We start from the raw sequence: 27,981 nt of genomic DNA, 5'->3' as shown, positions 1-27,981 counted from the left end.
TCTAGGTTGGTCATAACTTTCCTTCCAAGGAGTAAGCGTCTTTTAATTTCATGGCTGCAGTCACCATCTGCAGTGATTTTGGAGCCCCAAAAAATAAAGTCTGACGCTGTTTCCACTGTTTCCCCATCTATTTCCCATGAAGTGATGGGACCAGATGCCATGATCTTCATTTTCTGAATGTTGAGCTTTAAGCCAACTTTTTCACTCTCCTTTTTCACTTTCATCAAGAGGCTTTTTAGTTCCTCTTCACTTTCTACCATAAGGGTGGTGTCATCTGCATATCTGAGGTTATTGATATTTCTCCCGGCAATCTTGATTCCAGCTTGTGCTTCTTCCAGTCCAGCGTTTCTCATGATGTACTCTGCATTTAAGTTAAATAAGCAGGGTGACAATATACAGCCTTAACGTACTCCTTTTCCTATTTGGAACCAGTCTGTTGTTTCATGTCCAGTTCTAACTGTTGCTTCCTGACCTGCATACAGATTTCTCAAGAGGCAGGTCAGGTGGCCTGGTATTCCCATCTCTTCAAGGATTTTCCACAGTTTCTTGTGATCCACACAGTCAAAGGCTTTGGCATAGTCAATAAAGCAGAAATAGATGTTTTTCTGGAACTCTCTTGCTTTTTCGATGATCCACCGGATGTTGGCAATTTGATCTCTGGTTCCTCTGCCTTGTCTAAAACCAGCTTGAACATCAGGAAGTTCACGGTTTACATATTGCTGAAGCCTGGCTTGGAGAATTTTGAGCATTACTTTAGCAGAGTGTGAGATGAGTGCAATTGTGCAGTAGTCTGAGCATTCTTTGGCATTGCCTTTGACACTGGAATGAAAACGGACCTTTTCCAGTCCTGTGGCCGCTGCTGAGTTTTCCAAAATTGCTGGCATCTTGAGTGCAGCGCTTTCACAGCAGAATCTTTCAGGATTTGAAATAGCTCAATGGAATTCCATCACCTCCACTAGCTTTGTTCCTAGTGATGCTTTCTAAGGCCCACTTGACTTCACGTTCAGGATGTCTGGCTCTAGGTCAGTGATCACATCATCGTAATTATCTGGGTCGTGAAGATCTTTTTTGTACAGTTCTGCTGTGTATTCTTGCCACCTTTTCTTGATATATTCTGCTTCTGTTAGGTCCATACCATTTCTGTCCTTTATCGAGCCCATCTTTGCATGAAATGTTCCCTTGGTATCTCTAATTTTCTTGAAGAGATCTCTAGTCTTTCCCATTCTGTTGTTTTCCTCTATTTCTTTGCATTGATCGCTGAGGAAGGCTTTCTTATCTCTTCTTGCTATTCTTTGGAACTCTGCATTCAGATACTTATATCTTTCCTATTCTCCTTTGCTTTTCGCTTCTCTTCTTTTCACAGCTATTTGTAAGGCCTCCCCAGACAGCCATTTTGCTTTTTTGCATTTCTTTTCCATGGGGATGGTCTTGATCCCTGTCTCCTGTACAATGTCATGAACCTCAGTCCATAGTTCATCAGGCACTCTATCTATCAGATCTAGGCCCTTAAATCTATTTCTTACTTCCACTGTATAATCATAAGGGATTTGATTTAGGTCATACCTGAATGGTCTAGTGGTTTTCCCTACTTTCTTCAATTTAAGTCTGAATTTGGCAATAAGGAGTTCATGATCTGAGCCACAGTCAGCTCCTGGTCTTGTTTTTGCTGACTGTATAGAGCTTCTCCATCTTTGGCTGCAAAGAATATAATCAATCTGATTTCGGTGTTGACCATCTGGTGATGTCCATGTTTAGAGTCTTCTCTTGTGTTGTTGGAAGAGGGTGTTTGCTATGACCAGTGCATTTTCTTGGCAAAACTCTATTAGCCTTTGCCCTGCCTCATTCCGTATTTCAAGGCCAAATTTGCCTGTTACTCCAGGTGTTTCTTGACTTCCTACTTTTGCATTCCAGTCCCCTATAATGAAAAGGATATCTTTTTTGGGTGTTAGTTCTAAAAGGTCTTGTAGGTCTTGATAGAACTGTTCAAAAATTTCAGAAAAACTTTCACAATATTTTTGCCTATTTTCCAACAAAACCACTGACTTGTTTGTCCCTTAGTTTACTCTTAAATCCATATCTGCATATACATACTTAAAGCTCTTTAATCCAATAGGAATTCATTCATAAGCACTTTTTAAACATATATAGTGCTAGAAGTATTCAAATATCTTCTGATGGTATTGAAATTATGCATAAGATCCAGGAACTTGAACATGCATGTGTGCTAAGTAGCTTCAGTCGTGTCTGACTCTGCGACCTCGTGGACTGTGGCCCACCAGGCTCCTCTGTCCATGGGATTCTCCAGGCAATACTGGAATGGGTTACCATGCCCTTCTCCCCAGGGGATCTTCCTGACCCAGGGATCAAACCTGTGTCTCCTGCATTACAAGCAGATTCTTAACTGCTGAGCCACCAGGGAAGCCGTTTTCTACTAATACAAAAACCATGCAAATCAACTGTTGCTCTCCTAGTATGCTTTTCCCTAGACTTATTGACAGAAAGGATCATCTCAGTATCCTTTCCATCTGGTACTCAAGATTCATTTCCTAAAATCAGTTTAATTTCAAGTCTTATAAATAATGGAGTAAAGAAAAGGCAATGCTGTAGAAATTGGTAGCAAGATATAGTTGACTTCCAATTTATTTACTGCATTACGTTAGACTTACCAAATGTAAGATGTAACTGAAGAGATCTACAAATACTGTCCAACAGTATCACCGATTGGTCTGCTATAATAATAAACCCATCACTTAAGCTGCATGCTTGTATTTTTGGATTTAATGAGGCCTGGGGGAGGGAAAAGTAGGACTAAAATAAAGCATTTTCATACATGTTTAACAATAGTCATCAATAATGTCATCACCCAAGCACCCAAGTTTAAAACTTCACTTGACAGGCCTCTTTTCTTGAGCCCATATAACTTCTTAGTCAAGTGTTTCTTTTTTTTTTTTAATGTTTACTTATTTATTTGGCTGCACCGTGTCTTAGTTGTGGCACACAGGATCCTAGATCTTTTTGTGGCATCCAGGGTCTTTAGCTGTGGCATGTGAACTCTGAGTTGCAGCATATAGGATTTAGTTCCCTGACCAGGGATTGAATCCTGCATTGGGAACATGGAGTCTTAGCCACTGGACCATCAGGGAGAGACTCCAGGGGCTTGCTTCAATTCTAGGTAATGTTTTACTTCCTAAGCTGGTGGTAGATATTCTTTGTATCATTTTTGCATACATCTGTGTTTCTAAAATGCCAAGAGGATGTATGAAAAGTTAGGTTTGGAAATATTGACCTTAAAATGACGTATGGGGAATTCAGATGGAAATTTCCAGTAATCTGACACTAAACTTTGAATCCCTGAGAAAGGACTATGCTCATTTATAAACAACTACCTTGTGGCTACCAGTCTTAGTAAACACAGTAAAAATTTTGTGAATGAAAACAGTGATATAACCATTACCTTTTCAGAGGAGATCTTTGCTAGTAAATCTACTTGATATAAAGCGGTTCCGTGTTCTTTTCCTGAACCAACACTTAGGTACCCACTTCCTGTATCATCATTTGTTAGCAGCTCAATATCATTCCACATGTTTCTGAGATTGTTTTCCTGATCAGGAATCACTGCCTTCCCTATGACAACTGTAAAATCAAACCAAATTACATCGTTGCATAGACTCCAGCTCCTTGGGAAATAAAAAGGCTTTATTAAATACATATATATATGTATACATATATATACATACACACCAATAAACAGAGACTTCTCTGTGTTATTTCTGTGGTCACTAGACACTTTGGATCAATAAGATAAATGGAACTAGAACTATGATTATCACTAGAGAAGAACATACTGGTTTAGGGACACGGGCAATTTCGATCTTACCAATGTGTCCTCGAGTTTCTAGTATTTTGTATACCTAGGTGAAATTATAACAAGCTTTCATTTGAAAATAATCTTTAACCAGAATAGCAAAAAACAGTGAAGTTTCTGAATGCACATCGTCTGGGATACCTTAGGTTGGTTACGGTTCCAGACGAACTTAAAAAACCATGTCCATTCATGTTTCCAGGATTGTTACGCCATAAATGAAAATCTTAACGAGAGGTGGAAAAAAACGGATCAGGCTTCTGGCTGGACCAAAGAGTGTGTTTGTAACCTTAGGAGTCACTTAACTATTTCATCAGCAAGGACTTAAATAACTCATTTCACTGGGTCTCCAGGGCATAGAATACTAAAATGAAAAGCAATGCTTGGATCAAGACTGCAGGGGAAAATAACCAAATAGTTACAGTTGTTTTGATAACTGCTCAGAGATATTTTTTTTAATCTTTGACAGTTACAGTACAGGAAAGAAATGATTTTTGACTTGGAGCTCTTTTACATTTAATAATCTGTTGTGGTCAAGCAAGTAATTTAACCTTTCTGTTCCTCAATTCTCTTCTATAAATAGGAATACAGTTGTACATAGCCAGAAAGGTCACTACCAGTTTCAAACGTTCACAAAACAATGCTTGGTTTCACAGCAAGCACTCACTTTTAAGTGCAGCTAATCCACTACTGTATTGGTGGAAGAAGGTAACATTTGAGCTAGTATTTACAGGAGCTTTTTAAACATTGGAAGAGCTCTTACTAGGAGTGTAAGCAAGGGCACGAAAACAAGGCACGTTAGAATAGACAATAATTTTAGTGGCTGTGTTTGGGCGGGAATTGGGAGATTAAGACAGGCTGAAGCAAATACTTCTCTGAGTTTCGGAGTCCCACATCTGTTAAGAACAGAGAAATATCAGCCTCCCAGGTATGTCACACTCGTTTGACAAACGTTTACTGAATGCCTACTATGTGTCAGGCACTGTTCTAGGAGCTGGGAATACATCTGTGAAGAAGACAGAAAAGGTCTTTGGCATTATGAAATTCATATCCCATAGGAAAGACAGACAAAAATAAATGCGGTATTTAGCAGGCAAGATAGTTTGAATGTATTATTCATTTAATCTGCACAACAATCCATTTTACAGCTGAGAAGCATGAATCAGGGGCTAAGTAAATGGCCATGGTCACCTAAAATGAGTTAACGATGTCGCTAGAGAAGATTCAAATTCATGCCAGTTATTAACTGTTATACTGCTTCCCTATGAAAAAATAAGTAAATGCACAACAACAAATAATGCTCAGGTGAACAGAGGGTGGCGCATAAGAAAAATCTGGGAGGGGAAAGAGATGACAACTGAGCTGAGATCTGAATAACAAGACAAGGCAACTATGCAAGGCTCAGGGGGGACAAAGATGCAGGCCGAAAATCAAAGATGCAGAGGGTGGAATGAGTTTGGGGCTGCTGTAGGGCCATATGAAGAATGGGATAGTGCGGGGGCTAAACCAACAGGTGGAACCAATGAATCCTTGATTACAAGATTGGCTTTCATCCTCAGTGCTAGGGTGGAAAAAATACTAAGTAGGCCTGTGACGTGATGTGATTAAGTCTGAGATTACTCTGGGTGCTGAGTGAACACATAAACGAATTAAACGAAATGAAAGTTTCAAATAGGCCTCCTTGCTTAAGTGCTCTCAGCTAGACATGGGCCAGCAAGAAACAACTCCAACCAATCTCCCGCCGGCGTCTTAAGAGGATAACGCCTCAAACTGAGCTGAGGTTTCTCCTATTTCGACCTAAAACCACCCCACCCCCCAGGTCCTAGAGTAGCGTGGCTCCCCCTCCTCACCTGCAATTGAAGAAATTAAAGAACACTCAAATTTACCTCCCCCGCATCCACGTTCCCACAACCGCTCCTAAAGTCTTTAGGGTCTTTGCCACAGGTTTAAATTGGCGGGAGAAAACCAAGCCCAACCCCTTCTACGGCGACTAGGGGAGGCCAAGATTGCTCTAGAAGCGAAATAGGAAGTCGCCCCACCCTAAATTCCATCAGTTCTGAAATTCATGCAGGTCTTTCTGTGGTACGTCCTTGGCCCCGCCCTCTCCCCGCCTTACCGGCTCCTTCAAAAGAACAACCAATCACCGTCTAACCGCGTTGCTACAGAAACTCTTATCCCCACCCCTTTTCCTCCCAGCAAGCTGTGCTGTGCGCCGGGCCTTTCCCCCCTTTGTGCCATCCGGGTCTCTTGCGCGAGCGATTCAGTCCGTGGCGAAGCGTCGAAGCGGCCAGTACTGTGAAAGTGGCAAGTGGAGGCGCCGCCGTTGCGGCCAAGACTCTGGACTATGGCGGTGGGTGCCAAACTTGAGTTTAAAATCATGGATAGTTTCCTGTTACTCTCCAAAGAAGGGATGAGCGGCTTCCAGGGCTGTTGTCCGCACTTGTGTGTGGACAAAATGGCGCCTTGGCCTTCTTCTGCGCCCGCCATCATGGCTGGCTGCTGTAGGGAGGGGGAAATAAGGCGCTGTTGTTGGGGGTGGGGAGCAGCAGGGAGTGTCTTTTTTTTTTTTTTTCCAGAACTTTCCTGTCTCTTTCCCAGTTTTTTGTTCCTTTTGGTTCACAGGACTGACTGCAGTTTAGCGTACTCACTAGTTAGTGGGTTATATTGAATTTCGTTAAGGCTTGGACATTTATGTTCGCAGTGGGAGAGGGCTGGGGAAAAGAGAAAAGGGATCAGGGGTCGTCTCAGAAAAGTATTGGGTCAGAAAGGCGGTACCTGTAAGGGATAGAACGCGAAAAGAGAGCAGTCTAGGAGCGATCATTTTGCCTACGCTCAATGAGACAATTCTAATCGCAAAATTTCAATTAGTGTTGCGTCTGCGTAAACCTTAGTTTATTCCTTAGTAAGCATCTAGGGAACGAGTTTCTGGAAGGGGGTAGAAATTCGATTTAATTAGAAGACTTTGAAACTACGAATTCGGACTGATGATGCTCCGTTTTGAAGTCTTTGAGAAACAATCAAGCCCTATCATTGGCGTTGTTATTTTAAATTTGAGTCCTTCATTGGCCCGTTTAATTTTAAATGAAAATTACAATTTTTCAATTACCTCTTGTGTAAAATAAGCCTACTTTGGATATGATACCCAGTCCAGATGGATCGCATTATTGTGGGAATATTTCGTTTTACTTTACCCGGTTAAAAGAAAATTGCAAACATTTTGCATCCTTTTCTACTGATTAAAAAGTTGTTTTCTCGCTTTAATAGGATTATTACATATAGAGTACTCCATCTGGCATTAGAAATCGTTAATCTGCCCCTCCCTGTCAACCCATTCCTAATCGATTTGATTTAGAACTGGGTTTTTTGGTAACAATCGAACCAGTTTCAGTCGGCAGGCTATTTGGTATTTTTGCAAATAATCGATTTGGTGTTTTCTTTTGTTTAAATAGTGACTTGGAAGAATATTGTTTTACCTGAGCTCAGATATTAAAAAAACATTTGTTTCTTCAGTGCCTTGTTCGATAGAAAGACACGATCCCCTGGAGATGTAGCCTAGTATTAAGTCCAATGTACTTCTCTTTGCACTGCGAAAACATTGGTATATTGTGTCTTGAGCATCATTGAGTAAAGATATAAATTTTAAGAAACCATGATGTTTTTCTAATAGAGCAAATGCTAGAGTGAAGGGCATTTTTGCAGTTAGCATTTAAGATTTACAGAACTGAACTTACTAAATTGAGATCTTAACTACTGTAAACTATCCTAAAGGACATAAAAGCTTAGGGTGGTCTAAGTGGCCACCTATTATTCATCTGTTTAGTGATACGATGGTTTTTGTTGGCGTCTTGTTGTATATATTTTACAGATGAAAATGGCTGTTTGATGTGTTATTACCCCGTATTACAGAGTGCCTTCCTTTAAGTCAAGGACATTTGGCTTCCCTGTTGCCGGACTTCTTAATGTTAAGCATGTAGTTAAATAAACCATTGACTGAAAACTTATGACCTGGGCTAGATGCTGGCATTTCCATGGAAAGATTTTTAACTAGTCATGATGTCTTAGAAGTGAATGAGATGTGCCAGTGGTTTCAGGTATGCTGTCTCAGTTGGACAGAAAAGTGGCATGCACTGAGAGAAGAGATAGCAGTGCTTGAAGTTTGTGCTGTTGCTTTATTTTATATTCAGTGTAACTTGACCAACATACCATAAACCTGTTATAAACAATCCTTAAGAATAGTGATGAGGACAAGAATAAAAGAAAATAACCAGTATTAGTGTGAAAATCAGAATCCTCTTTTGTTGTGTGATATGAGTATCATATATTAATAGTAGACAGCAGATGAGTATCTTCTGTGGTGAGTCAGCTCATATTGCTGAATCCCATCTGTGGAATGAAAGTTGAGTCTGATTCTAAGGGATGAGAGCCTTTCTGCACAAAAGTTTTCTGATTCTAGATACGACCCATACATAAAGAAGCAAATACGCTCGAATGAGCCTCCCCAGTAGTTATGTGCTTCCTCTTGTTTCTTGTTTTTTCGTAATATTGTTAGACGCTTAACACATAATGTCTTTTATCCTAACCCAGTCTGTAAATCCCTCCCTTTAAATATATTAGTTTATTCCTGAAGTGTCCAGCTTTGAGTGAGTTGGGTTCATTTTTGACCCTCAGAAAAAAGTCGATGAAATAATGCAGCCTCTCAAACTTCACTTGTTAAGTTACTGTCCATTTAGTTTACTTGGTGTTTGTTTTCTGGACTAATTTTCCTAAGAAGTTCATTATCATGTGATTATTCCTTCTGCTGAAAATGTATAGTAATTCACCATTTAAATTTGTTTCTGTAAAGAGCGAGTTGGTAAATGATATAGGCATTGTGGACCACATACAACATACAGTCTCTTATCACATTTCTTGCTTGCTTGTTTTAACAACCCTTTTAAAAATGTAAAAGTAATTTTTAGGGGCCATACTTTGCCAATTCATGCCCTAAGTAATTAGTTCCTCAGGCATATTAGCGTATTGACTCTTTCATATTCCCTCTTTGATCAGATGGGTCACCACCTTCCACATATACTGAAACTGTTTTCCCTGCCTTTTATCAGAATCTGACTCGAGAACAGTAAGGTTCTAGTTTCTCCTATGACTTACTTAATCAATTTCTTACAGAAATATATTTCTTAATGGAAAACTAATAACTGGAATTAGTTTGTTCATTTACTGGTTGATCTCTGTGCTGAGTACTATGTCATGATTAAGGCACAGGAAGTTTCCTTTTTAAAAAAAAAAATGTTTCCTTTTGTAAACTGGGAAACAAAAAGCTGATAGTTAAATGAAGGACCCTACTGTCTCAGGTAAATCAGGTCTCTCAGTGAGTGTACACTTGACTGTTCCTCTCCATTTTTAAAGTTTATATTGTGTAACATAAAATGCTTTAAAGCAAAAACAATTTTTCATATGTGAGGAGAGGCAGACTTGGAGAAGCACTGTGCCAAGGGGCTTTCATTAAAGAGGGTTAATGAAATTAAGATTGGGTTCTCAGATAGGTAAGTTAATTTTCTGGGTTTTTTTTTTCATGTATAATATTCTAGAAGCATTCTGCTTTTTAAGATTTCACAGTCCTCAGTCTTTTTAACCTTTCACAGCTCATTTAAAATGCTTTTTTAAGCTATGCCCATGTAGTAAAGGCAACTAAATGAATTCAGAGATCTAAAATGGACTCTTTTCTCTGCTTAAGTATTTATTGGAAATACTTGGACCCTTATTTTTCCTTTCCTCGTTGTTTTGAAAGATGTAAAAACAATGAATAAAAAAAATCCATCCAGTTACATAGGTCTGTTTGGTATTGGGTTAGTCGTTTCAGTTTACTCAGACTTACTAAGTACAAAGCGTATTTAGCCACTTGGAAATCAGCTGTTCTGATTACTTGATTTTCTGTTTTTAATTGTGTAAAACCCAAGGATAAGTGTCTTTCCTCCTCTCTCTTTTAAGAAATTGAAAACATTTTAAAAGCAGTTAAGAATTTACAAAGATTTTTCTTTGAACTTGTAGGCTAGTGACACAGAACGAGATGGACTAGCCCCAGAAAAAACATCCCCAGATACAGATAAGAAAAAAGAGCAGTCCGATGTATCTGTTTCTCCTAGAGCCTCAAAACATCATTATTCAAGATCACGGTCAAGGTCAAGAGAAAGAAAACGAAAGTCAGGTAAGAATTGCTAGAAATGATTCCACTACGAGCATTTTTATAATCCATGTGAAAATGTAAAAGATATTAGTTTACTGATACAGTTAATATGTGTTCTTCGAATTGAGAAATGAATAGTGAAAAGTGCGTTGGTAATTTGGTGGAGAGATTTTCAATTATGAGGACTAAAAATGTCCTAATACATACAGAAGTTTCATAATTTTTCAAACTGTATGATTAAACTTGTGTCACAGTAATATTAGCCCTAGAGGTTTAAATTTTGTCCTTTTAACACAGACAAAACAATATTTTGAAAGATGCAGTCTGGGCAGTGGCGTATTCTGAATTTATTTAACATCTCTGACACAAGTTACAAGAACATTTTTAACCTTGATTTTCTTTTTAACTTAATGTTAGATTATTTCTGAAAGCAAGAGTTGTGTTTTGAAATGGTCTTTAACTTCTTTTTTTAAAAACTAGACTGATGTGGCATAGAAAGCATGCTGTATTGATAATGAATCAACACTTAATGAGGTACTTAAACGAGAAGTAGAATAGAAATGAGTTTAATAAAAGTTTTAAGACCCGGGATCTAGTTATTTATCTTTTGTACCCACAGATAATCATCTACAAAATGGTTTTAAGTGTGATTTTTATCTATATATTGGAAACTGCAGTATCATCACAACTACTTTTTAAAGGAAGTCTTCTGTCCTTTTGACTTCTTTATAAGTTTGCTGTGTAATAGGAAACAAGATGGACTGGACAGAATGTTTTGTAAAATACTAAGAATCTGCGGCCACCTAAAAGTTTCTGTTTGGTCATGTGTCATAGAACATGGACTTTTTGTGGAACTTCTTTTACTTACTTACTTGATTATATTCTGGTTTACTCAGATTGCTTGATTTGTTTCAAATATCCACCCCTGCCATAAAAAATAGGCTTTAGAGGCTTTACTTGACTAGTAAATATTTAATAAATTCTTTAGTTAGGCAAATGGACAGAAACGTTCTTTGTGTGAGTTTTGGAATTTATGTTTGAGATGTCTTTATATGTTTATTTATAGTGAATTTTTGTGTGTTCACAGATAATGAAGGAAGAAAACACAGGAGCCGGAGCAGAAGCAAAGAGGTAATTAACACTTTGTAGTGAATAGGCACTTTAAAATACTTGTAAAGTATTTGGTAGAAATGTTTGTGTGAATATATGATATTGTCAAGGTAAGTACCAAAACTTGAAATTTAAAAGGTTTAATTGAGTTATAAAATAAGCATGATTTGGATTCATCGTTTTTTCAAGAAGATAGTTGTTTATATGAAAAGTTCATTCAGAAACTATTAATATGTTATGTTGTGAAAATATTCACCATAAAAATTTCATATGAAGAATATAATTGGTTTTTTAGGCCTGTTGCACAGAGCTTCCATTAATCTGAGGTCCCGAGTCTCCTTATGCCTTACGACTGCTCAGGATTTTTAAATAGCAATCATTCTTAAGTAGCAGTACTCTGGATATCTATGGGCTACTTTTTCTTTGTGAAAGGTAACAAGAGTCCTTTTCATTAGTAAACTAGTTCCCTAATAGTAATACTGAATTTTGAAATAAAAGCGTCAGTGAGGGACAGCTGGAAAGGTGGCAGTGACAGCAAACCTTGAGGATACAGACAGCAGCTGTATTGCAGAAGAGATAACTTGCCCACCTGAGAAGACAAGGAATGAGCCAACAAAGGAAGAGCAGAAGTAGAAGCCAAAAGGGAGGAGAGTCTCCTGGGGGCTGGGCAAGGGACTCCTTAAACAAATGTGGGCAGGGACTTCACCTCTTCCCCTAATGGAAGCTCTGTTAAATTTTTAATTTAGGAGAGTTTTTGTGAAAATGACTATTTTGTTTAGCTCACATGATAACATTTCTATAATAAATCATACTCAGCGTGCTAATGCGCGAAGAGACTGAACTGAAGACGCTGCAGACTCAGATAGCAAAATAATAAGCCTACTTCATGATAAGGTAACTATTAGTCATTCAAACTCCTATTTCCCTTAAGTATATCTTAAATCAGTTAAGGGTTTTAAATGGTTTTTTTTTTTCTTTTTAAAAATAATGTTATGTTTGGAAAACTGGTTTAAAATAAACTCTAAAACTTTTGCAAGCTTAACCACTTAAAGCTTTTCCACTTTGCCGCCATATGGCAAAATCAAGAAAATAGTGTTTTATAAGCTCATACAGAGAACTGGCATTGAAACTAAACTTTAGCTGTGTCTCCAGGTCTCTTATTTTTCTGCAAAATAATGAATTACCTACTATGACCCTTTTCAAATGTATCATCGTGCATGTTCCAAAATGTTTGACTGAGTTTTTTGTTTTTAAGAAAAGTTAATCTTGGAAATATGCTAAGGTCTAGTTTGGAACCTATGAGCTAACTGTCCTCTCGTAGTCTGGGCATCAAATATGGGGTCTGGTTTCAACTCTCCTAATACGTAGCTTTGTGACTTCAGGTCTTACTCGTATATAAAGTAAGGGGAATTGAGGATCTGAGTTTCCTTCTGGCTTTAAAATTGTGATTCTGAAATGTCCAGGATTGTAAGCTTTAGCTATAGGATGGGTCTAACAAATCCTAATGTGGGGGAATCTAACATTTAGCACTTTGTAATTCACTGAGTGTAGGATGGAGACTTGATCATACAATTGATTTAGCTCAGTCTCTGAATGCATATGTTGTGAAAGCAAAAGCCTCAGTTTTTATAATTCTTCAGAATATGGGGGAAGTATGTATTATATAATGGTATAGGGATTTATTGTGTTATACCTAGTCTGATTTCATAAAAATTAAAAGATATGGTTGCCATTTTCTACCCTAGGTACATGAAATGTAATAGAACTCCAAGCCTGTTGGGATATTGCAAGATGAAAAGTGATTGCTTCACAGTGTAGACATTGGGAGAAAAATCAAGAGCCGTCTTTAAGAAAGGATGTGGCAGTATAGCTATATAAAAAGGACACTTAACTCTGCGTAAAGTAATTTGAAATTGCAGAAAATATTAATACTTAGATTAATTTTACTTAACTGCCTAATTGGAAATGCATTTTCTGCTGCATTTCTGTGTCCTTATCTTCACTATTGTTAACTTATTATGTACTCTGGATTTAGAAGTTGTTGTGTTTATATATATATATATGGTCTGTTTCTCTAAAAGGTTTGTTGGAAATTTGAAAAAATTTTGATACATGTGTACTTCCCTTTTAGATAAAAGAAACGAGGGATTTCTGTTTTTCTGAAATAATGGTTTATATTATTTTAACATTGAAAGTCATTGTTTTAATTGTGATATTGAAAATATTCTGGGGTAAAAACTGCATTTGGGGGGTGTATAAGGAAAAAGTAAAATTAGTAGTATATATTTGCAACATTTGGGTGATGTGAAACTAGATCTTTTTTTTAAATTTGCCACACAGTCCTAAGGTTACTAATGTTGCATCACAACATTTTTGCTTCTGATACCCATACTAACTCTCTTTGTTGCACTATTTTCCTGAAAGAACCAACTTCTTCTTAAAACAGGCAAGAAGACATGAATCCAAAGATAAGTCGTCTAAGAAACACAAGTCTGAGGAACATAATGACAAAGAACATTCTTCTGATAAAGGAAGAGAGCGGCTAAATTCATCTGAAAATGGTGAGGACAGACACAAACGCAAAGAAAGAAAATCATCAAGAGGCAGAAGTCACTCAAGGTCTAGGTCTCGTGAAAGGTAAGTAGTTTTTCCTAAGTTAATGCCTTCTACAGAACTTCTAAATTACATAAAAAGTTTACATTAACAGAGCAACGCAACAAAATCTTGGTTAGAAAATTTGGAATTTTTGACGTTTTGATTTGTCTGTCTTTTACAGTGAAAAAAAAAGATATTGCTGAAAACTATATATGGTTTGCCCATATAACAGTCCTCTTACATCGCTGGTGTAGGATTTGTTTGCTGCTAACTATTAAACTAAATCTTAAATTGGGGGAGGAAACATTCCATTTTTGACATTATCACGTTATTCTCTAGGAAACATCATCAAATAAGAACAAAGGTCTATTTTTTGTGTAACTCCTTTCATTAAAAAACTTCAGTTATACAACACAAGAGTATTGGCTGCATATGCTGCAGATAATTCATAATGTTTATAATTGAACACAGAACTCTTAAATAACTGAAAATTTGTGTGCTTTAATTTTAGGCGTCATCGTAGTAGAAGCAGAGAGCGGAAGAAGTCAAGATCCAGGAGTAGGGATAGGAAGAAGTCAAGATCCAGAAGCAGAGAGAGGAAGAAATCACGGTCCAGAAGCAGGGATAGAAAACGTCGGATCCGATCTCGTTCCCGCTCAAGATCAAGACACAGGCATAGGAGTAGAAGCAGGAGTAGGACAAGGAGTAGAAGTCGGTAGGTACTTATCATCTTGAATAAACTCTCAGATAGGAACAGGGTCTGATAGGTCAGACTTAGACAGGTTAAGTAACTTGCCCAAGAAGTTCAGTATCATACTCTTCTTAAATGGTAAAGCTAGGACCTGGTCCCAGATGTATCTGAAAGCAAAGTCAGTACATGGGCTCTGTCCACCATACTGGTTTATTTTCTCAGATATTCAAAAGATGAGCTTATTAGTTCAAACTTGTCTTGATTGGAAGGAGGCTTCAATTTGTTGAAACTGGGAGTTCAATAAAGAGCATTTCAAGTATTCAAAGAATAGGTTTATTCTCTACAAAGCAGTTATTAATAGTGTTCAGTTAGGCCACACAGTTGTATTCAACTCTTTGCGATCCCATGGACTAATAGTATAGTATATCTGTATTCACAGGTACTGGTATAAAGTTAGTGGAGAAGCTTCTTTGCTAATTTATTGCTCAAGTCAAACAGCCTATAAAAGGCTGAAATATGGGTATAAGTGCACTTACACTTATTATAAGAACTTGGGTTTGTCACTTGTATGATCAGTTAACCTATTGATTCCACTACTAGAAATTTATTCTACATACTGACCTTGTTGTTTAGTGGCTAAGTCGTGTCCCACTGTTTTGCTACCTCATGGACTATAGCCTGCCAAGATCTTCTGTCCATGGGATTTTGCAAGCAAGAATACTGGAGTGGGTTGCCGTTTCCTTCTCCAGGGGATCTTCCTGACCCAGGGCTCAAACCTGTGTCTCCTACATTGGCAGGCCTATTCTTGACTGCAGAGCCACCAGGGAAGCACATATATTGACCTACACATGTGTAAAATTACTAATGTACATATCTTTTAACTTTTGCAACATTGGGCATAATAGCAAGAAATTGGAAACAACCTAAATGTCATCTGAAAAAGGAGTGCTTACAATGAATTTATGGAAAACTAGTCTTACACAGTTTGAACTATGTAACCGTGATTTTGACTCAGTAAAGTATTACTTGGCCATACTGACATGTAAAATATGACTTATTAAAGAGATAGGAAGAAGAGAATTGAAAAACCAAGAAGATTTAGCAGAAGTTTAAGCCGAACTCCTAGTCCACCTCCCTTTAGAGGCAGAAACACAGCAATGGATGCACAAGAAGCTTTAGCTCGGAGGTGTGTATATTTTTGTTTGATGGATTTTTTTTCTCCTTTTCATCTTGAAATGGATACTCAATTGTGTAGGGCAAATGAATGCTTTCAGTCACAAGAATTCAAACAACTAAATGTAGCCATGACTACTTGGTGCTTTGTGATACAGAGCTATGTAAGTGGTTTGTTAATTCTGGAAAAGGTACTTTGCAGCAGTTGCTCTTTTTCTCTTCCATGATTCATTCATTCATTTTTCTTCAATCTAGACTTATAAATATTTTCAGTTTGCAATTGGAAACATTTTTAAAAATCCTAAATCTGATCTAAGAACTCTGTCCATTTTGTCTCTAAAACTTTGTCATTACTTTCTTTGTTCCTAAGAAAACAGTCTCTGAAACAATAAGTAGAATTCTGTCAATAATTTTCTTATTTTGAAGGTGGCAAATAATAAACAACTTTATTTGATCTTAACATTTTTACTGCTAATACCATAGAAAGATCATTGTATTTTTAAGTTTTATAATTCAAAGATGGGTGACTGTGGGACCACACAACAACAGGGCTGTCTAACTAAATCTGCAAAACCATTGACTGAACTACCTGATAGAGGCAAGAAGTAAAATACAAGCCCTTGTTTGCAGGTTTTCCCATATTCTAAAAACTAAAATCTTTCGATTTTGATTTTTTTTCTCTATGAAATTGAGTTTGTATTTTTTTTTTTCATTACAAAAATACAGTTATCACAATGTAACCTGATGGGCTGCTGCCCTGCGAACCCAGCCTGGCAGAAACTCCAGCTGAACAGCAGCAGCAAAGGTGTGAGCTCACCCCTTCCTCATTCCATTCACCTTAGTGAATGGTGTTGATTCCAAACCTGCAATGGCCATTTAAAATATGCAAACAAAAAGTTGTCAATCATTTTCTTCCTGAAACTAAAATCAACGGAGTTAGGAAATAATTTCCCACAATATCTGAACTAATTTCTGAAGAATAGTTCATTAACTTCGATCATGAATTTTTTTGTGTTTTATTTTTTGATTTTATTAAAGTTGAGTTTGTGACTAGCCTCTAAAACTGACTTAGTCTCCTGAGTGATTTTCAGATGACAATACATGAAATGCTCTAATTTCAGAATACCAAATTATTCTTTGGCTACCTTGAAATTTGAAGGGTGGTTATTTGTTGTTAAACTACAGTATGTAGACCTTTTGTTTTTTGTTTTTAAATAACAGAATTCTAAAACGTTTTAAATATTTTTAAGTATTTATAAATCTATATTTTAACATTAATTCTAATCAGAAACTTTTGTTTCCAAGGACAAGTTCAAGGCTTTACTACATGCCTTTCTTTTATGTGTGCAAGATTGCTATATTCCTTTTATGTAAATTTCAGTAATTGTTAAAGGGAATGCCAGTTTTCTACCACTATATTTTACCCATCGTGCCCACTGCTCCCCTCCCCCAAAAAACTTTTCCCCAATCCTTGCCTCTTTATACCATGTTAAAAGGAGGGAGGGGACAGTGTTTAACTTATGATTGGTAAATCAAGGAGTCTTCAGAGAAGAAAAGGGGTTTCTCTTTCAGGAACTCATTATGAAGATAACATGACTTAAGATTTGTAATATACCAGGCGCTGACTTGACAGCACATTTTGTTTAGTATGTGTATTCATTAGTGAATTTAGTGTGAACCAGAATTTGTTTTTATTTTGCTTGGGGATGAGTTTGTGTTTCATGTTTCCAATTCCTTTACTAATTTCTTCATCTCCTAAAAATAATTTTCTAATAGTTTTTTCCCTGTTTTATTAGATTATAGGAAAGGTTTGCTTGCCCTTTTAGAAATTTTATTTTTGCCTTTTTAATGTCCATTAATTTAGAGACAATAAAGTCTGTTTAAATATAAATATCATCTGCATGTTTTGATTGGCCTTACTCCCAATCAGCCTCACTTAAGAAGCTTTTAGGTAATTTTGTAAATGATTGAACGTACCCTAAAATTTACTCAGATAAATTTTTTCAGTGTTTCAAATTTGCAAGGTTAAATTTTATCCTTCTCCTGTAACCAGCACTGATGAAGACTGAATAATTTTTATCTCTTAACCATTTTAACCATTCTCTGGGAACTATATATAAAAGCAGTTAGAGTTGTTGGCTATTCAGTAAATTTAAAAATGTTTAAAACCAGTATTGAAATAACATTGGATTGTGACTGTGATACCATCTTAAGAATGATTGCTTTTTTTCTCACATGCAGATGTCAGTTTGGGGAAAATACTAAATTTATTTAAAATTCTATATAGTGTATTGTGCCTACACATGTATATATATATAAAGATAAATGTTGGCTGTATGATGTTATTTTTTATTAAATTGTCTTTGACAGGTTGGAAAGGGCAAAGAAATTACAAGAACAGAGAGAAAAGGAAATGGTTGAGAAACAAAAACAACAGGAAATAGCTGCAGGTAAGTCTTTCTTCTTTATTATGGATGTATGGCATTTTAAAAACCATTACTGACTTGTGAACATGTTATTGTTGTTTGTTGTGTGTGTGTGTTTAGCTTTTTTTTTTTTTTTTAATCATTTTTGGTTGCGCTGGGTCTTCGTTGCTGCGCGCAGGCTTTCTCTGTTTGCGGTGCTCAGGCTTCCCATTGTGGTGGCTTCTCTCTCTGTTACAGAGCACATGCTCCAGGTGCACAGTCTTTATTAGTGGCAGCACACAGGCTCACTAGTTGTGGTACACGAGCTTTAGTTGCTCCATGGCATGTGGAATCTCCTTTGACCAGAAATTGAACCCATTTCCCCTGCGTTGGCAGGCAGGTTTCTATTCTCTGTAACACCAGGAAGTCCTGAACATGTTATTTTAATTTTCTACCTCATAAAACTTTTTTTGTGCTGTATTTCTGACTTGGTCAGTGTAGATAATTTTGACAAGTGAATAGTGACTACTATTGTTCACGTAGCATGTTAGCCGTCACTGCTTAAGGAATCCAAGCTTTTATATATGACACAAATGCGCTGCCTGTGGATGTCTTAAGGGTGATCAAAGAGAGCTTGTATGAAATGTAATTTGGAAGGTAGAAGTACCAGACCTGATACTTTATAATTTTGGGCCAGGTATCTATCTGTTAAGTGAGTGTAATAACCTGTTTGGGTTTCCCAGGTAGCTCAGTGATAAGAATCCGCCTGCTAGTACAGGAAATGTGGGTTTGATCTCTGGATCAAGAAGATCCCCTGGAGAAGGAAATGGCCACCCACTCCAGTCTTCTTGCCTGGAAAATCCCATGAACAGAGGAGCTTGGCAGGCTACAGTCCACGGGGTCGCAAAGGGTCAGACACAATTTAACAACTAAACAACAACCTGTTTAATAGTTTTAAATGTTTCATATGAGTTTCAAATGATATAGTGAAATCATATTGTGACCTATCAAGAACCATTCAAATGAAAGTTATTAAAAGTTTAGCTACAGTCACCATAGTTCATTTCCATTGAAATCATACACCTTTTTCATGTTGACAGAATTCTCTTTATCCTCAGAGAAGAAAATGAAGTTTTAGTTCATACAAGGAATTACATACAGCAATGTCTGTTGATGAATACATTAAGTGTTTTGATAGAATATTATTGCTTTATAAGCTTAACACAAGTCATTTTTTTATATTTGGTGAAAATATTCTGCCTTTTGCACCTTAGTAGCTCTTGCATATAAATAATATGTTACTGTAAATTAAGATGCTTGTTTTCATTAAAATCCATACTTGCTTCCTCATCAGCAGCTGCTGCTACTGGAGGTTCTGTTCTCAATGTTGCTGCCCTCTTGGCGTCAGGAACACAAGTAACTCCTCAGATAGCTATGGCAGCTCAGATGGCAGCCTTGCAGGCGAAAGCTTTGGCAGAGACCGGAATAGCTGTACCTAGCTATTACAACCCAGCAGCTGTGAATCCAATGAAATTTGCTGAACAAGAGAAAAAAAGGAAAATGCTATGGCAAGGCAAGAAAGAAGGAGTAAGTTTTCTTATTCCCCTGTTTTGTTCTTGATTTCTAAGTTAGAAAAATTCATGTGGATTGGAATACTTTAGTTTGGGTTTCTCTTTCTTGCTACTATTATTAATACTGGGGGTAAAATGCATGATCTAAGTCAGACGTTCAGAGAAAACCAGTATGCCCATATATTTATTAAAGGGAAGGAGTTCCTTAGTTTTTATGTTTTATAGAAGACAATACCAACTCCATTGATAGAATGTCATAAATGGTTTTTTTTACTTAGGCTGTATTATGGAAAATTTGAGTATCCTAATAAAAGATATTTAAATTTTACATATCTTAAAAGTGCTTTGTTTCTTAACAGGACAAATCCCAGTCTGCTGAAATATGGGAGAAATTGAATTTTGGAAACAAGGACCAAAACGTCAAATTTAGGAAATTAATGGGTATTAAGGTGAGTTACACACTTTGTATTAAAACTCATGTTAATTTATATCTTTAGGGTAACTGGTTCTCAAATGTTATTTTAGTGATATGCCATCTCTGGATACTTTCTAATGCCCTTTTTTTTTTTTTTACATTGGAGTATAGTTGATTAAGAATGTTGTGATAATTTGAGATGAGCACCAAAGGAACTGAGCCATACATACACATGTATTCATTCTTCCCTTCCCTTTCCATTAGGCTGCCACATAACATTAAGCATAGTTCCCTTTGCTATACATCTAGTGCATTTTCATTTATGTTCTCTAGGTTAATTTTGAGAATAGAGAGAACATAAATGAAACACGCTAGACCAATAAATTATCACTAGCTGACAATAGAGGTTGTTAAATTTGGTATTTGTTGATAGAGTATTTGTTAAGGTTTAACTGTCATCAGACCTTCTTTATTTTTTCAAGAAAGATTTTTTTTTTAATATTATTATTTTTGGCTGCATCATGTCTTAGTTGTAGCATGCAGGGTCTTTTTTATGGACTTAATTGCCCCATGGCATGTGGTATCTTAGTTTCCTGACAAGGAATGGAACCTGCGTCCACTGTTGGAAGGCAGCTTCCCAACAAGTGGACCATCTCCTTTAAAGGAGATGTAGAAGGTTGTGTTTTTTTGCTGAATAATGTATAGATAAACAAATACAGTATTAGGTTTTATACAGTAACCTGATAATGTCCACAAATGTTCAAATATTGGTCATTACTAAGGGAGTTGGTTTTTCATTGAAAAGATGAAACTTGATCCCCATTTTCTACTTACTTTTCTTCTAGACATTTATTTACATAGTTTTTCATGTTGTAAATGTTCTTTCTCATTCCCACTGAATGAAGTTGATTTTTGTTAACATCTTCTATCCCAGTACCAAGAATGAACATTGCCTTGAACAACGAATTGAAGCTAAGTGAGATCAAATATATACTGCAAAAATATGATCTAGCAGGACTTTTAAGTGAGAGAAGTACTTTCTAGTCTAGGTGAATAATTCATCTTAATAGTATATTTTTGTATTTGTTGCTTAGAGTGAAGATGAAGCTGGATGTAGCTCTGTTGATGAAGAAAGTTACAAGACACTGAAACAGCAGGAAGAAGTATTTAGAAATCTAGATGCTCAGTATGAAATGGCAAGATCACAAACCCACACACAGAGAGGAATGGGTTTGGGGTTCACCTCATCAATGCGAGGAATGGACACGGTTTGAAGACCACACTATACTGGGGACTCTTACAGACTGGTTCTGATGCCAGGTCCTTGATCACCGAACAGCTGGCATTCTAGCGTGCATGGGCGTTGCATTGACTTTAATTTATTGAAAAATATGATTTTTTTGTAAATATCAGATCAGTGATACTGGTGTTAGTGTTGTAATCAGGTTAAACCCACTTCCATTAAACTTGACAGGACTATAGAAGGACAATATTTTTTAGTTCATGAATTCTACTTTTCAAATATATAAAAGCTGCAGGTGGGATAAATATCTCATACATGAATTTTTGGTGTCCGCTGTCTTGTGTACTTTTTGTACTTAACCTTGTACAGTTATTTTCATCTCTTGAAACATGAAAGAAATGTTATGTAGATGTTCTTTAGAAGATCTGGCCATTTGGTACATAATCCAGCACAAATAAAGCTGGGTGGTAATGATAATAAAATTGGTTTTTCTCAAGACTGGTGTTAATTTAAGTTACCTGGAATTCTTATTTGAATTTGTTTTATGGTTTCTATGACATTTTGCAATTTCTGTTAGAAGACACTGGCTGGAAATTTCTTTTTTTTTTTTTAAGAACAACTACGCTATAGGCAATACCATGGTGAGCAAAAATGTAAAAAGAAAGTTGGGAGCAGTGAAAAAACTTACTAAAATAATACTGTTTTCCTACTATTATAAGGGACAGAATTGGTGTACAGTATTTGTTAATATTCCATATGTTATTCAGGAAATAGATTAATACATTAAAGGGATGTAAGCACTTTTATTTTAATAAAGTGCCTTATAACAAGTTCTTTGTATGCCCTTTCCTCATTATCCATTTAGAATTCTTCTATCATGGACTAAAGTGCTAAAAGAGACAACCACTTTGTCACTAAATTGAATAAATTTAGGGCATAGATTCGCAGAAGGAGGGGACTACAGAACTTGTACTTCATTTACTTCTATTAAGACAAATTCATAATTTTTAGCTTTCCCTGGAAAAGTCCTTTGAAAAACATCTCCACAATGTAGCAGCACAGTAGAACAAGGGAAGACTACTTAATGCATTCTGATAAATGTTTAGTTTTCCCAGAGCACAGTAATTCTAGGGAGAGATGAGTCTTAAGTGACAAAGTTAAGTTTCTGGGGAAAGAAACACTGTGGTTTTTCATTTTGGAAGTCATCCCAGATTCACATTTGCTGTTGAGCTGTACCTTCTGAAATCAGTTTTGTTAAAGTCTGTGGGCTTGTAATGCAGTGCGGTTATGAAGAGCACACATTAAACTTCCTGTATTTTTCTGTGGTATTTTAGGTGCTGGCCATACATTATGAATAACAGTCCATTCTAAGAGTTTTTGTAGCCAGTTTTAAACAGGGAGCTGATTTTGATTCATTTAGTATAATGTCTAAATAATTGAATAGGTAATACGTACTTTTAATTGAGGTTTCATTTGTTATTTTCATGTTTATTTTTGAAATCCAGTGGCTATTTTGTATTTTAACCCAGTTGGGACTAGCTACATTTAAACAGTAGGGGCTTCCCTGGTCGTCCAGTGGTGAAAAACCCGTTTTGGGCTTCCCTTGTAGCTCAAATGGTAAAGAGCCTGCCCACAATGTGGGAGGCCTGGGTTTGATCTGAAGATCCCTTGGAGGAGGAAATGGCAACCCACTCCAGTATTCTTGCCCGGAAAATCCCATAGACAGAGGAGCCTGGTGGGCTATAGTCCACTGGGTCACAAAGAGTAGGACATGACTGAGTGACTTGGACTATAATAGCCACATACAGCCAGGGGCAACTGTCCTGGACAATAAATTTAGAGGGAGGCATATAGGTTATTGTAATTTGCATGATTAAACTTTAGGAAACAATTACTGGAGTCCTGGAGGCAAGGGACAGTTAACTGCTTGGCTCAGTTGGAAATGACTTCATAGGAAGATACACTCCATAGTTTTTATGTGCTTAAACTTTGTTTCCCCTTTTTCCTGGCTACTACTCTGCTTTCTTTTTCAAAGCCTGGTACTTTCTGATGGATGTTGGCTTTACTTTTGTATGCAACAGGAACATAAGTTGTCCAGTAGGTTCTGTAAAGACATGGTAACTAGGCAGGCAGGAAGATAACACCACACTGTTGGAAGCAATGTCTGATAAACTATGTAAATGCAGTTGGCTTGGAGGGTAAGTAAATTTAAAGATGGGGATTCCAATTTGGGTTATGATTGTGATTTAAATTAGAAATAATGTAAATACTCCCAGTTTCTTTTTTTTTTTAATGTAAATTCCATTTTAAGTAGTAGGTTGGTAGAAGGAGGTAGAAACAAATAGTGTTATCATTCCAAGTTACATTTCATAGGCCAAAAGATGATTTTAAGAATAAGTATGTAATTTCCCTGGAGCCCTCTCCAAGTTCTCCCATTGGCCATTCATCAATTTCTGCAGTTGTCTCATCCTTCTCAATCCCAGCCCTCCAGGACTCAGTCCCGGACTTCCCATTCTACATTATGCAGTCTCATTCTCCTATCATCCTTGTATTGACTTTCCATAAAAATTTGAACCAAATGCGAATCTTTAGTTCAGACCTCTTTCTGGAGTTTAGTCCCAAATACCTGATTAATACATGCCTCCACTGGGGCCTAAAATTCTACCTTCAATATTCTAATACACCAGTGCTTCAAGAATTTCTTCCACTAGTTTATTGATAGTTTCTTATCTCTAAGGATAAAATTGCCTCAAGGTACCACATTGCGAAAATGGAACTCGCTCTTTACTCCCCAACAGTCAACATCAATTTTTCTCTATTTCAAGCAATCATTCAGCCAGTTTCTTAAGTCAGAATCTGGGCAATTAATTCTTCTCTCATTCTCCTTATACAACCCTTCAGTTACCTCTGTTACTTTATCTTATAAATAACCTCTGCTGCTGCTTAGTCATTCCAGTCTGTGTGACCCTAAGGACTGCAGCCTGCCAGGCTCCTCTGTCCATGGGGTTCTCTAGGCAAGAGTACTCTTCCAGGGGATCTTCCTGACCCAGGGATCGAACCCAGTCTCCTACATTGCAGGCAGATTCTTTACCACTGAGCCACCAGGGAAGCCGCTTAAATATCCTCTATTTGAATATCAACTTTATGTTACTGTTGACACTACCCTAATCCAAGCTAACATTTGTTGATTTTATTACAAAATAGCAATCTGTCTACTACAATCAGAATGTTGTTACTGCTCCATGCCAATCTTCTTCCAATCATGGAATCAGGATCATCTTATCACAATGAAAATTTGTGGGTCATGGATACACCGCTTGTTTAAAATGTTGAAATGACTTCCCAATTCTAGGAGTGGAAAGAATATCCCTAGTGTGGTCTGTGAGTATTTGCCTAATGTTCCAGCCACATTTTGCTCCACTCTGCCTAAGACTCCACTTCTTCAGCCTAATACTCATTTACCTATTTTTGGTTGTACTCTGCCTTCATTGCTGTGCAAGCCTTCTCTAGTTGCAGAGAGTTGGGGCTACTTTTCATTGTGGTGCACTGGTTTCTCATGTGGTGGCTTCTCATTGTGGAGACAAGCTCTAGGGTGAGCAGGCTTCAGTAGTTGTGGCTTAAGGGCTCCAGAGCCAACTCAGTAGTTGTGGCACACGGGCTCAGTTGCTCTGAGGCATATGAAATCTTTATAGACCAGGGATCAAACCGGTGTCCCCTACACTGGCAGGCAGATTCTTTTCCACTGTACCACCAGGGAAGTCCCAGCCTAAGACTCTTAATACCATCGCCCATGCTCACCACCAACTTTGCCCTCTTAACATTTCATAATTCAGTTCAAACCTCAATTCCTCAATTTAGACTCCTACAGAAATCTTAAATTTGTTACATATCAATAATTTCCTATGTTTTTATTATGCATATTTATTTCTTAATACAATGAATTCCCATCAACATCCATTTTGACCCAAGATCAGGAACATTTACGTTTACTTTTTGTTTCTTTTGGGCTTCCCAAAAGGAACCAGAGATCAAATTGCCAACAACTGCTGGATCATCGAAAAACCAAGAGAGTTCCAGAAAAACATCTATTTCTGCTTTATTGACTATGCCAAAGGCTTTGACTCTGTGCATCACTACAAACTGTGGAAAATCCTTGAAGAGATGGGAATACCAGACCACCTGACCTGCCTCTTGAGAAATCTGTATGCAGGTCAGGAAGCAACAGTTAGAACTGGACATGGAACAGACTTGTTCCAAATGGGAAAAGGAGTACGTTAAGGCTGAATATTGTCACCCTGCTTATTTAACTTATATACAGAGTACATCTGGACATGGAACAACAGACTGGTTTCAAATAGGAAAAGGAGTTCATCAAGGCTGTATATAGTCACCCTGTTTATTTAACATATGCAGAGTACATCATGAGAAATGCTGGACTGGAAGAAACAAGCTGGAATCAAGATTGCCAGGAGAAATATCAATAACCTCAGATATGCAGATGACACCACCCTTATGGCAGAAAGTGAAGAGGAACTAAAAAGCCTCTTGATGAAAGTGAAAGAGGAGAGTGAAAAAGTTGGCTTAAAGTTCAACATTCAGAAAATGAAGATCATGGCATCCGGTCCCACCACTTAATGGGAAATAGATGGGGAAACAGTGGAAACAGTGTCAGACTTTATTTTGGGGGGCTCCAAAATCACTACAGATGGTGACTGCAGCCATGAAATTAAAAAACGCTTACTCCTTGGAAGGAAAGTTATGACCAACCTAGATAGCATATTCAAAAGCAGAGACATTACTTTGCCAACAAAGGTTCATCTAGTCAAGGCTATGGTTTTTCCTGTGGTCATGTATGGATGTGAGAGTTGGACTGTGAAGAAGGCTGAGCGCCAAAGAATTGATGCTTTTGAACTGTGGTGTTGGAGAAGACTCTTGAGAGTCCCTTGGACTGCAAGGAGATCCAACCAGTCCATTCTGAAGGAGATCAGCCCTGGGATTTCTTTGGAAGGAATGATGTTAAAGCTGAAACCCCAGTACTTTGGCGACCTCATGTGAAGAGTTGACTCATTGGAAAAGACTCTGATGCTGGGAGGGATTGGGGGCAGGAGGAGAAGGGGATGACAGAGGATGAGATGGCTGGATGGCATCACTGACTCGATGGACGTGAGTCTGAGTGAACTCCGGGAGTTGGTGATGGACAGGGAGGCCTGGCATGCTGCGATTCATGGGGTCGCAAAGAGTCGGACACGACTGAGCGACTGATCTGATCTGACAGAGTACATCATGCAAAATGCAGGGCTGGATGAAGCACAAACTGGAATCAAGATTGCTGGGAGAAATATCAATAACCTCAGATATGCAGATGACATCACCTTTATGGCAGAAAGTTAAGAACTAAAGAGCCTCTTGAGATTGAAAGAGGAGAGTGAAAAAGTTGGCTTAAAGCTCAACATTCAGAAAACGAAGATCATGGCATCTGGTCCCTTCACTTCATGGCAAATAGATATGGAAACAGTGACAGACTTTATTTTGGGGGCTCCAAAATCACTGTAGATGGTGACTGCAGCCATGAAATTAAAAGACGCCTATTGGAAGAAAAGTTATGACCAACCTAGACAGCATATTAAAAAGCAGAGACATTACTTTGTCAACAAATGTCCGTCTAGTCAAGGCTATGGTTTTTTCAGTAGTTCTGTATGGATGTGAGAGTTGGACCATAAAGAAAGCTGAGCCATGAAGAATTGATGCTTTTCAACTGTGGTGTTGGAGAAGACTCTTGAGAGTCCCTTGGACAACAAGGAGTCCAACAAATCCATCCTAAAGGAAATCAGTCCTGAATAATCATTGGAAGGACTGATGTTGAAGCTGAAACTCCAATACTCTGGCCACCTGATGCTAAGAGCTGACTCACTGGAAAAAGACCCTGACGCTGGGAAGGATTGAAGGCGGGAGGAGAAGGGGATGACAGAGGATGAGATGGTTGGATGGCATCACCAACTCGACGGACATGAGTTTGAGTAAACTCCAGAAGTTGGTGATGGACAGGGAGGCCTGGTGTGCTGCAGTCCATGGGGTTGCAAAGAGTCAGACACGGCTGAGCAACTGAACTGAACTTGTGCTTCCCTGGTAGCTCAGCTGGTAAAGAATCTGCCTGCAATGCAGGAGACACCAGTTCGATTCCTGGGTCCAGAAAATCCCCTGGAGAAGGGATAGGCTACCCACTCCAGTATTCTTGGGATTCCCTAGTGACTCAGTTGGTAAAGACTTGGTTCGCAATGTGAGAGACCTGGGTTCAATCCCTGGGTTGGGAGATCTCCTGCAGAAGGGAATGCTATCCACTTCAGTATTCTGGCCGGGAGAATTCCATGGACCGAGGAGCCTGGCAGGCTACAGTCCATGGGGTCCCAAAGTTGGACACTACTTGGCGACTTTCAGTTTTGTTTCTTTTGCTAGACTGCACCCTCTATGAAAGCAGGGCCGTCTCTATTTCGCTCACTCTTGCATCCTCAGCTCCTAGAACAGTGCCTGGCACACAGAACTCGGTAAATAAATGTTGAATGAATGAGTGCTGCTACTGCTGCTACGAAGTCGCTTCTGTCGTGTCCAATTCTGTGCGACCCCATAGACGGCAGCCCACCAGGCTCCCCGGTCCCTGGGACTCTCCAGGCAAGAACACTGGAGTGGGTTGCCATTTCCTTCTCCAATGCATGAAAGTGAAAAGCGAAAGTGAAGCCG

At 37.9% G+C, this 27,981-nt stretch overlaps 2 protein-coding genes across 7 annotated transcripts in view; one reads left to right on the top strand and one right to left on the bottom strand.

The window, feature by feature from the left end:
* The window catches only part of KNTC1 (kinetochore associated 1), a 69,544-nt gene extending 63,638 nt beyond the window's left edge, over positions 1-5,906 (bottom strand). Inside the window, exons 1-3 of one of the 2 annotated variants that reach the window (XM_006047195.4) lie at positions 5,713-5,906; positions 3,455-3,633; positions 2,667-2,787 (exon numbers count right to left, since the gene is read on the bottom strand). In XM_006047195.4, the coding sequence (XP_006047257.4) occupies positions 2,667-2,787; positions 3,455-3,583 (250 nt within the window). In that variant the 5' untranslated portion in view covers positions 3,584-3,633; positions 5,713-5,906. The remainder of the gene's footprint in view (positions 1-2,666; positions 2,788-3,454; positions 3,634-5,712) is intronic. The other variant, XM_006047194.4, reaches the window with a different exon arrangement.
* Positions 5,907-6,022: 116 nt separating this feature from the next.
* Positions 6,023-21,742, top strand: RSRC2 (arginine and serine rich coiled-coil 2). Of its 5 annotated transcripts, none has more exons than XM_006047192.3 (10): positions 6,023-6,212; positions 9,908-10,064; positions 11,131-11,174; positions 13,578-13,790; positions 14,260-14,463; positions 15,503-15,625; positions 17,983-18,062; positions 19,375-19,604; positions 19,948-20,037; positions 21,098-21,742. In XM_006047192.3, exons 2-10 carry the CDS (start codon positions 9,984-9,986, stop codon positions 21,275-21,277), a joined length of 1,245 nt encoding a protein of 414 aa, XP_006047254.1. In that variant the 5' UTR covers positions 6,023-6,212; positions 9,908-9,983; the 3' UTR covers positions 21,278-21,742. The 5 variants fall into 5 exon arrangements, with proteins under 5 accessions (XP_006047254.1, XP_006047253.1, XP_006047252.1 ...); XM_006047191.4 differs by having other exon boundaries at positions 6,024-6,212; positions 19,372-19,604; XM_006047190.4 differs by having other exon boundaries at positions 6,025-6,212; positions 13,600-13,790.
* The last annotated feature ends 6,239 nt before the right edge of the window (positions 21,743-27,981 follow it).

Source organism: Bubalus bubalis, chromosome 17 (genome assembly GCF_019923935.1).
Source record: "Bubalus bubalis isolate 160015118507 breed Murrah chromosome 17, NDDB_SH_1, whole genome shotgun sequence".
Taxonomy (NCBI): domain Eukaryota; kingdom Metazoa; phylum Chordata; class Mammalia; order Artiodactyla; family Bovidae; genus Bubalus; species Bubalus bubalis.
The sequence above is the reverse complement of the archived record's forward strand: the minus strand, read 5'-3'. Positions and strand labels throughout refer to the sequence as shown.